The 13,369-nt window shown below is 43.5% G+C and overlaps 1 protein-coding gene across 1 annotated transcript in view; it reads left to right on the plus strand.

Annotated features, from left to right (window-relative positions):
* LOC122661436 (glycine--tRNA ligase, chloroplastic/mitochondrial 2) overlaps nucleotides 1-13,369 on the plus strand; it is a 190,029-nt gene that overhangs the window by 20,000 nt on the left and 156,660 nt on the right. The window contains exon 6 of the mRNA XM_043856817.1: nucleotides 13,295-13,350. Within this exon, the coding sequence (XP_043712752.1) occupies nucleotides 13,295-13,350 (56 nt within the window). The remainder of the gene's footprint in view (nucleotides 1-13,294; nucleotides 13,351-13,369) is intronic.

Here is a 13,369-nt window from a genome sequence, read left to right on the forward strand (position 1 = left end):
AGTCCTGGCAGGATGCGATTGCAGGCTTGAGATGGAACTTGGAAGGAGGCTATGATAGAGGAAATGAGGGCCCTTGGAAAGAATGACACATGGGATCTAGTTTCTCTTCCTCCAGGCAAAAGACCTGTGGGCTACAAATGGGTATACATAGTGAAACAGAAAGTTGATGGAATAGTGGATAGGTACAAAGCCAGGTTAGTTGTGAAAAGGTTCACCCAAACATATGGGATCTACTGCCAGGAGACCTTTGTACCTGTTGCAAAACTGAACACCGTTCAAGTTATCCTCTCATGTGCTGTCAACTTGGGTTGGGAACTACAACAACTTGATGTAAAAAATGCTTTCCTCAATGGAGAACTTGAAGAGGAGGTATATACGAAAGTTTCCCAAGGATTCTCAAGCTATGAAACTCAAGGGAAGGTGTGCAAACTGAAGAGTGCATTATACAGAATCAGTACCCTAGAGCCTAGTTTGGGCGTTTTCATAAGGCTATGGCATGGTACTAAAACTCGAAACTCGACCACAACTCGACCCTGGGAAAAACCGAGATCTCGGTCGAGTTGGTGTTTTTTTTTTTCCAACTCGAAACCTAGTTTCGGTGGGTTTTAGACCTAGTTTGGGTCTGAAACTATGTACTTAGCCTATTTTAGGCGAATTAAACACAATGATACTATCAAATTTTGTAAAAACAAACTCCAAATAGGAGTTTCACTTTGTACCCTAGGTTGGTAGGCGACGATGTACTAAAATACTCTACTCTACACATAATTTAGTAATAGAAATCAAGCAAAACATTCAATTAATGTAAAACAACTTAAATAAGAATTAGAAAGCTTTCCAACAAGTCTAAGATTGCTTAAATATGATTTATATTGAAGGAGTTATGTACCGGTCAAACTTAATTTGGTGTGCGCGAATGTTGTCAAAATCGCTCTGGATGAAAATATTTTTTTGGACATCAAAACAAATGAATAACCGTTGGCTCTGTTATTGGTACCCCTCTCTTTTCAGATGTGAGAACCAAAAGAAAGGACAGGTTGCCTTTTGTAAGGATTTGCATTGAGGTTTCTGCGCACGACCCTCTCCCTTCCTTTATCACAGTGAAGGAAGGTGAAGAATTTTCCTTTGATCAGGAGGTTCTTTACGAATGGAAGCCTTCTCACTGCGAGGTTTGCAAAACCTTTGGTCATGGCTCATCTCTTTGCACTCCAAAGGCCCAGAACTTATCGGTCGCTCCTCCTGCTGAGGAAGTTGAGGCGTCCGAGCTTCACAAAACCAATGATGGTGTTCGTCATGTCTCCTGTGGAAGGCTTTGTTCTAGAATCCGGCACCGGTACCACCGTCGGAACGAGAAAGGGTCTTTGCTTTAATCGAAACAACAGCTTTCCCCCTGTGATCAGAACAGATTCAGTCTGTTGTCTCCTGCTGAGGACGATGGAGACTTAGAACTTGGCTTGTGTCCCGAAAAGCTCTAATTTGATGCAATCCCTCGTAGCAGGTCCAAGTTGTTGGAAAACCCTACTTTGGAGCTTTCCATTCTTGGCTCTTCTGACGCTGCTATAGCTGCTGCCACTAATCTCCATGGGAACCAGCCCTTTGGCGTCTTGCGCTGCTACCTCGTCTGCGAACGGTGCTTTCTCGACTGAATCTCTGACTTTGGATTTGGTTATTACGAATGCCTTTTGCCCTCTTCCTGTGGGCCCTACCATCTCCAAATCCCCTGTAGCCCCCTCGGGCTCTCTTTCTTCGCCTGGCTTGGTCTCTCTAGACCTTGGGCTGGACCCCTCCTCTCTTAAACCCAATTCCACTTCTTTCTTGGGTTTGTGGGTCTCTAACCCATCCACCTCTCTTAACCCGACTGGTTACCCTCCTTCACCCGAAAATCCTCGCAATACCTCTCCCCATCTGTCCAACTTGGCTACACCCTTTAGCTGCTCTTACCGTAGGCGCTACCGTAGTGAAATGCGTTCCAGGTCTGTTATGTCCAGGCTCTCTGAGCCTTTGTTGCTTCTGGACTCTCCTTTCCAATGATCCAAGGATTCATTTGGAATACTCGGGGCTTGAACTCCCCCTCCAAGCAAGCTGTTGTCCGCTTTCGTCTTCGCTCATCTCGTGCCAATTTTTGCTGCCTTTTAGAAACCCACATTAAAGAGCCAAACTCTGAAAAAATCTTAAATTCTATTGTCCCTAGCTGGTCTCTTCTCTCCAATTACCTCCACCATCCTAATGGCTGAATTTGGCTTCTTTGGGACCCCAGCAAAATCTCCATTTCTCCCTTGTCCCCTTCTTCGCAATTCCTTCACCTTTCATTCTCGGACTGCCTGGGCCATTTCTCTTTCTTTTTCACTGTAGTTTATGCCCACAATTGTCATTCTCAAAGGATTCCCTTATGGACTGATCTTCGATCTATTGCTAGCCAAATTGGGCTTCACCCATGGGGCTTGGGAGGTGACTTCAATGTCATCAGGTACAGCTATGAAAAACAAGGAGGAGACGACTTGGATTTGGAAGCAATTAATTCTTTCAATGAGTGTATTGAGGATATTGGAGTGCATGACCTGAGGTGGTCTGGATTCTCCTTTACTTGGAACAACAAAAGGGTTGGAATTCATCGAATCTCTTGCAATCTGGATAAGGTGTTGGTCAATGAGGATTGGCTTTCAGCTTTCCCCTCTTCCCATGCTTCCTTTGACAATCTAGACATATCCGACCACTCCCCCATCTCCCTTGCTATTCAGCCTTTCACTTCTTTTGGTCCTAAACCCTTCAAATTTTTTGACATGTGGTCCTCACACCCCTCCTTTTTACCCACTGTTCAAGAAGCTTGGGACAAGCCTGTTTTTGCTTTCTCTACCCCCCTCATTACCCTCTCCAAAAAGCTCAGAAATGTTAAGGCTGCCCTCAAAGATTAGAACATCAACACTTTTGGCAGCGTCCCCCGGCAGGTCCTGGATTGCAAGGCAAGACATGCCTCTATTCAGCTTTGGTTGGAGTCTGACAATTTCAATAGTGCTTTAGCTGAAGAGGAAAAAGAGATTTCCTTTGAGCTCTCCTCCTTGCTAGCCCATGAAGATAGTTTCCTCAAGCAGAAATCTAGAATCAAGTGGTTAGACCTGGGTGACTCCAATACTGCATGCTTCCACCGTTCTTTGAAAGCTAGAGTCAATTATAACTCCACTGTTAAGCTCACAGCTCAAGATGGTTCTTTTGCTTCAACAGTTAAAGTCATAAAGGACTTGGCAGTTCAGCACTTTAAGGGATTATTCAGATGCACTCAGATGGTCTCTTCTCCAATCCTGAATGACTTGCTCAACAAGTTCATTCCCTCGGTTTACCTTGACTCTTTGAGCTCCATTCCCAAAGAAGATGAGATAGTGGCAGCCATCCATTCTCTCAAGGTGTTTGGTGCTCCTGGTCCGGATGGGTTTAGTATGGGATTCTTTTTTGCTACTTGGGACATCATCAAGCAGGACCTTATTGCAGCCATTGAAAGCTTTTTCTTTAATCCTAATCAGGTCAAGGGTATCAATCAAACTTTTCTCTACCTCATCCCCAAAAAGTAGCTCTTCGATAAGAATAGGGATTTGAAATGATACAAATTCCTCTTTGCAGTCTATTGTACAAGTTCATTGCCAAGATTCTTGCTCGAAGGCTCGAAGGCTTAAAAGTGTAGTGGATCTCCTTGTCAGTGACAACCAATCTGCCTTCATCCCAGGAGGAAACATCTCAGACAACATCCTTCTTTGTCATGATATTGTCAGAGGGTTTGATAGGAAAAATCACTCCCCCTCTGTTCTCTTGAAGATTGACATCCATAAGGCTTTTGATTCTCTAAGGTGGGATTTCATTCGACAAGTGATGACCAAGATGGGATTTCCGGCGATTTTTGTCAACTGGATTCAGGCCTGCATCTCCTCCTCTAGGTTCTCAGTGTTAATTAATGCCAGCCCGGCGGGGTATTTTGATGCTTCTGTGGGAATTCAGCAAGGCTGTCCCCTCTCCCCCTACTTGTTCACTTTGGCTTTGGAAGTCCTCTCCAGGAAAATCCAAATTAGCATAGATCAGCAGTTCATTTCTCCTTTGCCAAAGTTTAAAGCTCTTAAGCTAACTCATTTGGCGTTTGCAGATGACCTGATGATTTTCTCTAAGGCTTCCATTACCTCTCTAGAATCTTCGTTGCTTCGTCTTCAACATTTCCATGAGTTATCGGGCCTTCGCATCAACCCTTCAAAGTCTCCTTTGTTCTTTGCTGGGGTTTCGGATTTGGACAAAGTGGCTTTTATTGAGAGATCTGGTTTCCAAGACGGTCATCTTCTTGTCGAGTACTTGGGTCTCCCTTTAATTCCAGCTAGGCTATCAGCTCACCACTGTACCCCGATGCTTGATCTCATCCGCAAAAGGCTTCAGTTGTGGAAAGGCGTACTTCTCTCTTATGCAGGCAGGTTGGTGCTTATTAGATCAGTTTTGGAATCATCTTATATCTATTGGTCCGACAGCTATGGTCTCCCACAAGCTACTATCAAGTCCTTGGAAACTCTTTTGGCTTCCTTTCTCTGGAAGGGTAATGATTCTTCAAGGTTCCTCCACTCTATTAGCTGGGCAGTTGTGTGTCTTCCTAAGAAGGAAGGTGGTTTGGGTATTAAAAGAGTCAAAGAAGTGAATTCTGCTGGAATCATCAAGCTCATTTGGAAGATTGTCTCTAGACAGAAAACCATCTGGGTTGATTGGATTTACTCGGGCCTTCTTCGTCAGGACTCCATCTGGACGGCTTCAGCTTCCTCTGATTCTTCTTGGGTCTGGCGCAAGATCTTAGACTCCCGCCATTTGGTTCTTCATAAAATTCACTCTCAAATTGGGGATGGTTTCACTTCCTGTCTTTGGTTCGACCACTGGCACCCAAGGGGGATCCTCATCCACTCGATAACCCCGCGAATCATTTATGCTTCTGGTCTTCACAAGCTCTCCTTGGTAGCTGACATCTTAGATCAGACTGGCTGGTCCCCTCCTTCTACCTCCTTTCCGGAGCTTAATCTCATCTGGAATGAGCTTCCCTCCATTTCCAGAAGGCATATGGGTAGATATGACTGTGTTTCTTGGCTGGCAAGCAATTCCAGTTCCTTCTCCTCTAAATCAGCTTGGGATCTCATTCGTCTGAAGGGTCAATTGGTCCCTTGGAGAAAGCTTCTTTGGTTGAAGCATCACATCCCTCGGCACTGCTTCACTGCTTGGAGGATCTTCTCCAATTGTCTTCCAACTCGGGCCTTCGTCACCGCCAGATTCATGTTTCGCCCTCTTGCTGCCTCTGCTGGAACAATATGGAAGACCTGATCATCTCTTCTTTGAGTATCCTACTGTGGCAGCAATTTGGAAAGGTATCTTGACCAAATGCTGGCCTGCCCCTAGAAGAATCCTTCCCTTTTCCCGCGAGTGGATTTGGACCAACATGACCTTTGTCGGTTCCTCTATTTGTGACACGGTCGGAAATCTTGCTTTTTGTGCAACTCTTAACCATATTTGGATGGAGCGTAATATCATTAAATGGACCTCTAACTCTAGGACTTATCAGCAGATTTGGGATTCCATTTCTTTTGAAATTAAGGTGAAATTATCGTTAGCTCCTCCATCTTCTTGCCTTGACACCCCAAGGAACAGGCTCATTGTTGTCTCCTGGGGCCTTTCTTCTGTCTCTCTTGTTGCTCCTGACCCTCATTTTTGAGGGTTTGATTTCTGATTCTTTGTTTTGTTGCTCCCCCTTAGGGGCCCTGTAATTTTTATCCTCTTTGGTAATGAATTTCTTATTCACCAAAAAAAAAAAAGATTTATGGAATTTTTAGATTTGAGAAAAACGCTAGCATTAGAAAGTTGAAAATTGCACCTACCGCCAAAAATCCAATTTTTGTTCTTGAACTGGGGGGGGGGGTTGACCTTTTTTTTCCTTTTGGAATTTAATTTTTTTACTATTTTTATTGGATTCAAATAGGGGGTATTTGCTTATTTATGAATAATATCTTAAGTAAATGTAATACAAAAACATTTACTTAAATGATATTAGGCATAAATAAGTGTCTGTATACCAAGATTTCCCATCGAGATCTCGCTCAAATCTCGAGATCTGGCACTCATATAAAGGAGTTTGGATTGAGATTTTGAGATCTCGTCGACCGAGAAATTGCACTTTTAGAACTCGTATGAGATCTCGTTTCGTCCCCTTGGAAAACCGAGATCTCGCGAGTTTTAGAACTATGGGCTATGGTCACCGCTAGGTATACTCAGAGTAATGCTGATCACACCTTGTTCATTAAGCGGTCTGTTGATCACATTACGGTTCTCATCATCTATGTTGATGATATTGTTCTTATCGGAAGTGACTCAGCTGAAATAGTAAAATTAAAATCATATTTGGGACAAGAGTTTGAGATTAAGGACTTGGACAATTACGGTACTTTCTTGGAATTGAAGTTGCTTATTCTTCTAAGGGAATCTTCCTTTCTCAATGGAAGTATACCTTTGATCTTTTATCTGAAGTTGGGATGCTTGGTTGCCACCCTTTCGATACTCCTCTTGAGGCTAACACACATCTGAAGAGCAAAGATGGAGAGCCGGTGGGCAAAGGAGGCTATCAGCGACTTGGGGGACGATTGATATACCTATGTCATACTAGACCAGACATTGCTCATGTTGTGAGTCTAGTTAGTCAGTAAATGCGTGACCCACACTCTACCCATTTGGATGCTGTTTATCGTATTCTGAGGTACCTGAAGTCAGCTCTAGGAAAAGGGGTTCTTTTTACTCCTCACAATCACATGCGTGTAGAGGCCTTCACAGATGCTGACTGGGTAGGTTCCCCAGATGATCGGAGATCCACATCTGGCTATTGTTCCTTTATAGGAGGAAACCTTGTGACTTGGCGCAGTAAGAAACAAGCTGTGGTTGCTTATTCAAGCGCAGAGGCAGAGGTCCATGCCATGGCACATGGCATGTGTGAATTATTATGGCTTATGGGCCTTTTGCGGGACCTTGGTATTTGCTTCACTTCTCCCATGATACCGTACTGTGATAGCAAGTTTGCTATTAGTATTGCCCACAATCCAGTTCAACATGATAGGACAAAGCATGTGGAGATAGACCATCATTTCATCAAGGTGAAGCTCGATCAAGGAGTTATATGTATCCGCTTGTTCAGTCTGATGATCACTTGTTTGATGTTTTTACTAAAGGGCTTAGTAGTAGGGTTTTTCATTCTATTTTGTGCAAGTTGGGCATGTGCGACATCTATGCACCAACTTGAGGGGGAGTGTTGTAATTTGGGTTTAAGGGTATTTTTGGTATACTTGTAAGGATGCGTCACCCTAAGGGTATACTTGTAATTTGTTCCTTTTTCCCTTCTATTATAAATAGAACATGGCTACGCTCTCTTTATTCTCTCCCGTCGTTTCCCACAATTACCTCTCACATTCTTCATCTGAAATCCCCGCCTCCCTTTGAACAATTACCAGCATCCTCTCTTGGAACAATTCTCAAACATCGGTCTCTTGTTGATGATGGTCCTATCATGAAAATTCACTTAAGCAGAGTCTTCTGATAGAGTCTACTTACAATGACTTTTTACTGAATCAGGTTACCACTCTTTGATTTATTAGACACTAGCTAGGCTCATTGCAGTAGAATGTCACCACAAGCAGAGGTGCGTACTCTGAGGCACCTGGCATTTTCATGAGATGCCACAGGATCAAGTGAGAATCCTCTTCAAAAGACAAGGGAGTAATCGAGAGGAGAGGGGGGGGGGGGAGGGGCAACTTTGAATGATCACCTGTATTGGCAGCTGCTGAATTCAATTGCTGATGATGTTGACAATGTATCTTTGATGATGGAATCACAAGTTACCTTAGAGGAAGATTTTGCTACATCAGACTGTGGCAGGCATCCCAAGTGTGTTGATCCCCAAGCTGACTCTGTAATACTTGGAATTGAGTTGAGAAAGAAGGCTATATATTGAGCCCATCTCTCTCTGTAAAAGTCTACTGGGAACCCACTTGCCCTTAAAAACCCGGTAGATAGGTTTCTCAAGGATGAGGACAGGCTCGAGAAGAACTGACCTTATGTTCAGAGCCTGATTTGGTTCAACTGGTAGGCAAGGCCATCTTCCCCAGTGGGATGGACCTTACCCTTTTCACTCTAGTGGAGACAATTCATTTGTTATCCAAATACAAGGTTCTTTTTTTTTTTCTTTCCCTTGAGCATAATGCATCCTCACATGGCTAAAAAAATTACATTTCCATTTGACATCAGGAGTCGATCTTGTGAACTTTCTGCTTCTTGTTTTTCTCTTTTATATCAGCCAGCATTTAATCCCTGCAGGTAAGTTCACTTCCACATTTAATTTAATTGGTTCAGTGAGGTCATTCAACTCTCCCTGGATTGTTAATATTAAAATAGGGCATACTATGATTAAGTGGGCCCTATGGATTTGTGGATCTGTACTTGCTGTTAAGTCGAATGGATGACTTTTTAAGTTTATTAATGAGAAAGGGATTTTTCTCTTTAAAAAAAGAAAAAGAAAAGAAAAGAAAAGAAGGGGTGATATGGTGAAAATATACAAAATCTGCTGAAAGTAGCATTCGGGGTGTTTCAGTTTCAGATTTGATGGAGAAGAGCGGAAGGAAGAAGAAGGAAAGAAGAGAAAGAAGTTGGGAAGAAAGTCTGAGGATTGAGTTAGAGAATGTTAAATTATGCTGAGTTATGGGGTTGAGTGTGTGTCACTTCTTTTGTTTTTTTTTTTTTTGATGAATAAAACAATTCATTACCAAAGGAAAGAAAGGGGGGGGGGAGGGAGGGAACATACCAGCATGAGCCATTTACAAAACCCTGCCATTGAAGGCAAGGTCTAGCAAAAAGGAGGGCAAGACTTTAAGAGCCCCCAACAAAAACATCACGCTAAAGACGGGAAACACCTGATCTTAAAAAGACACCCAAAGCCAGCCCCGATGAAATCACCCTATCCCGGATCCATAGTGTCACGACAGAAGGCATGACCTCTGATATCCAAGCTCAGAGGCAAAATCTTTTCCGGGCAGGGTAAGGAGTAGGCAATGTAGGGATGATTCTTAGGGAAAGGAGGGGAGCTGGGTTTATGATGGCAAAAAACTCGAACGGATGGGGGGCATTAGAATGGAGCACAGAGGGGGTCGACCCAATGTTGGAGTTTAGGCCCAAACGAGGGTGGGCTAGGAATGAAGGGCTAGAGCAATGGGTCAAATGGCAAGAAGTAGCTGGCCCATTAGGCCCAGTGGGATCAGCCAAATAGGAAGAGGTGGTGGGCCGGGGCAGAGAGAGAATGGGCAAAGGAGTAGGGACTGCAGGGGAGGCCCACCATAAGGGTTGCGATAGGGGATGGTGAGATTGAGGGGAGAGAGGATCGAGGGGCCAAAAAAGACTTGGCTTGCCCTTTGAGAAAGTTGGTAATTCCCAGGCTCAAAGGTACTGACCTGGGAGAGATCGACGGAGAAAGGGGATGAGGCGCAGAGGGAGGGGAAGGGAGGAGGCATGGACAGTCTGAGGCGCAGAGGAGACTGGAAGAAGATGGTGACATGTCGAAAGGGTTTCCGACAAAGGCGAGGAAGTGGCTTCAACTGCAGTGGAGGAACCAACGGCAATAGAGGATGGATCAAGCATCCGAGAAGAAGATCTAGGTTCAGAGAAGCTGTGATCAAGGTCAACATCAAAGGAATCTCTCCGAGAGCGACTTGGCATGGTTTGCCGACCAGGGGTAGTCTCGAGGTTGGATATCTGGCCTGCAACATTGTCAGAGCTTAGAGCAGAGAACCGATTGCGACCCAAAGGAACATCAGAGTGACCAGCGTATAATCCAAAGCTAGAAACTGATGCTGGATTACTTGCCGGAACATCTTTCTGCCGGTGATGCTTCTGACGGTTTCTGGTTCTAGTTTTCCCTTCGGAGAGCAGCCGATTCTCCAAGAGAGGGTTAGGATCTTCGATAGAGGATGGCTGAGCAAGAGAGACTTCCGCTACAGAGGTACCTTCAGTGGTGACTTCACCCCCAGCAGCAGTAGCCTTAGGTTGGCAAAGGGAGGAGTCGTGGCCAAAGGTTTGACAGATTAGATAGTGAGGCGGTGACTAATCGTAAGCAACATTTTGCACAAAAGAGTGACCATCTTCTTCAACAATGGTAATGGTTGAAGGGAGAGCTTCACTTGCTGATACTTCAACGGAAATACGGGCGTATGCGAGCCTAACCTTCCAACTGGTTCTGGTATCTGAGTGCAGGGGGGTACCAAGAACAAAACCGACCAAACTTTGACCTTCAGTGCACCAGCAATGGAAGGGTAGCCCAGGGAAAGAGATCCTGAGTGGGATAGAGGAGAGGTTAACATGCTGGAGCTGGATATGGCGAGTCCATTATCGCAAGAAGATTGGTTTTCGACCCACCAGCCACTGCCATCCTTCCAAGGCATGATTCTTATCGTTGGAGTCACAGAACTTGAAGATAAACAAGCCATTCCCCAACAGGTAAGTCTCAAAAGACCCTTGTGATCTCCATTGTTTGGATAGAGAGAGCTTGACTATGTGGAGTGGCGGTCGGTTACCTATGAAGTGTCCAAGTAGAGTATTTTCCCACAAGGAGGCTTCATCATCAAGGAGACTTGAAGGAGGCTTCATCATTCCCCAACAGGTAAGTCTCAAAAGACCCTTGTGATCTCCATTGTTTGCATAGAGAGAGCTTGACTATATGGAGTGGTGGTCGGTTACCTATGAAGTGTCCAACTAGAGTATTTTCCCACATGGAGGCTTCATCATCAAGGAGACTTGAAGGGCAGAGTGCAACCTTGGAACCATCGACAGAAGAAGGGGAGACAAAGTGCAGAGGGAGACCATCAGAAGAAGAAGAGGGTGCTGGACCGAAGAGGGAATTCCAAGCAGGGCGAAGAGGGGAGGTAGAAAGGGCAGGGGATGGCAACGGAGAGAGAGAAGGGGAGGGTGCAGGAGAAGGGGTCGGGGAGGCCTGTCCAGAGGGGCGGGTCATGGAAGCCGGAGAAAGCACGGGTCAGCCACAGTACCCTTCTTTGGGTGTTCATTTGTTCTTTATCCAATCTAATGAGTGTTGCTTCTTTAAGTTAAGGGTAGTTTGTCATTGTCTTTTTTTATTATATTCTTAAGTTCTTAAGTCAGTTCTGGGATCTGGACCCAGGTTTAGGTTACAATTGCTTCTTTGTTTATTATAAATAGATTCCCCCATTCCACGATATGAAAATTCTGCTCGTTACTCAAACCATGGGCTGTGTTCTCTCGTTTGTCATCTTCTTCTCTCTTCCTCTTGTCCAGATAGTGATTCGGGTTCTGTTATTGTCACATCAAATGGTATCAGAGCTTTGATTTCAGTATGTGGGATTCCTTCTTGGTTCCTGTTCTAAGTGGGGTTAGGGTTTTCCCTGCCTTTTGGTGTACAACCACCTATGCTGTTTTCTGTCTGTTAGAACCCTAGTTTCTTGAATATGCCCAACTAGGGTTTCATCATTGTTGTTACTGAAGTTATTGGAGGGGGAATAATTTTTATCTAAAGACACCCTTATCTCAGCTAGGGTTTGCTGTTTTGGTCTATGTGTTTGGGTTTTCTTTCCATGCGCATAGGGGTTTGACTCTCTACGGGGTTTGTTTAATGATCCTGGTTATTCCCCTCTTATGGTAAGTCACGAACATCATTGTGAATACTTTTTATGGACTGATCATGTTTGTTTGTGTGGAAGATTAGATTTTCCTTGTTCCTGCCAAAACCCTAATTTGTGGGGCACTGGTTGGGCAAAACTATACTTTTTTCGGGAGATTTCCCAAGAACTTAGTCTTTTGTGGGTTGATCGCTGTGACTTTTGGAGGACTTTTTCTCCCTCTACTATACTGTATGTGGTCTGAATTTTAGACCAAACAGACAATCATAATTCATAACCATCTATGGGATTTGACATTTGCGATTTAAGGGTTTCAACTTTCTCTGCGATTTTCTGTTTTTGGGTTTTTTGGCTGCTGTCTTTGAGCCTCTTGCATCCGGTTACTGCTCCTATTACTGATTGTTATAATTTGTAGTGCCTCTGGTGACTATTTGCATAAGGTTCTCTCTCTGTGAAAGGATTCTACTACCTACAACATTATGGCTGATTCCAAGCCTCCCACAAATAACATCAATGTTCAGATTACATCTATTAAACTGAATGGGGCTTCCGATTGTCTTCTCTGGGCACAGGCAATTAGAGTTTATATTATTGTAAAATGGAAGATGGACTATCTGACTATGTCTCCACCTGCTACGACTTCTACTGAGTATAAGGAGTGGACGATGGAGAATGGTACATTACTTTGTTGGCTGTGGAACAGTATGGGGCCTTCTGTGGTTGCCAATGTAATATTTTATACCAGAGCCAAGGGTGTCTAGGATGATCTTAAAGAAAACTATTCTCAAGATAAGAATATGTCACGACTATATGATTTATATGAGTCATTCTCTTTTAAGTAGAATGACAAATCAGTTGGTGACTATTACAATGCTTTAAAAGGAATGTGGGAGGAACTCAATGTGTGCCAAACCTCTTTCTATTGATATTGAAGTTCTTAAATCTCAACGTGCTGAATTTTTTGTTGCAAAATTTTCTCTCCAAGTCCATCACAACAGCCCTATAGTTGGAAAATTTGGAATTTGAAGAAATTTGGCAAATTAATTCTTCAAATCCACCCAAATGTTGAAGTGGATAATTTGCAGTTAATCACAAAGTGTTGATTTAGTAGTAAAATGAAGGACTTTGCCAAAAATTTGAGGTTTTTAGTAGTTCTGGAGTTCTCAAGAGAAAGAGAGAAGGGGGGGGGGGGGTTCTCGAAATTTTTCCAAAATGAGTTGAAATTCATCAAATTTTGCCGAAATGAGTTGAAATGACTGAAATTGTGATTGGAACCTGGAATGCTTGTAGAGTCTACCCCTGTTTTGTTTCGAGGCTTCTCAAAACCGAAATATTTCTTAATTTCAAACCATGCATCTATCTAGTGTTGTTGTTCTTTTGTTTGAAATTTATAATCTGATTATAAAAGTTTATGGGGGATTAATGAGTCACCTGTCACCATCTGCTAGGAGGAATTATCCTTTTTCTTCACAGGGCAGGTGCACAATTCTAAGTTGTCTTTGTCATCTACCACTCATTTTTCTGTGCAATTGTTATTGTTTTTGCTGTCATTTTTCTAAAAATATTTACCTCCTTTCTCAGTCTTGAACATCCAAATCTTGTATGCTTGACAGGTATTGATGTCCATGAACATGACATACGTTTTGTGGAGGATAACTGGGAAAGTCCGGTAATATTTTTTCTGTTCC

The sequence above is a fragment of the Telopea speciosissima genome, chromosome 5, assembly GCF_018873765.1.
Source record: "Telopea speciosissima isolate NSW1024214 ecotype Mountain lineage chromosome 5, Tspe_v1, whole genome shotgun sequence".
NCBI lineage: Eukaryota > Viridiplantae > Streptophyta > Magnoliopsida > Proteales > Proteaceae > Telopea > Telopea speciosissima.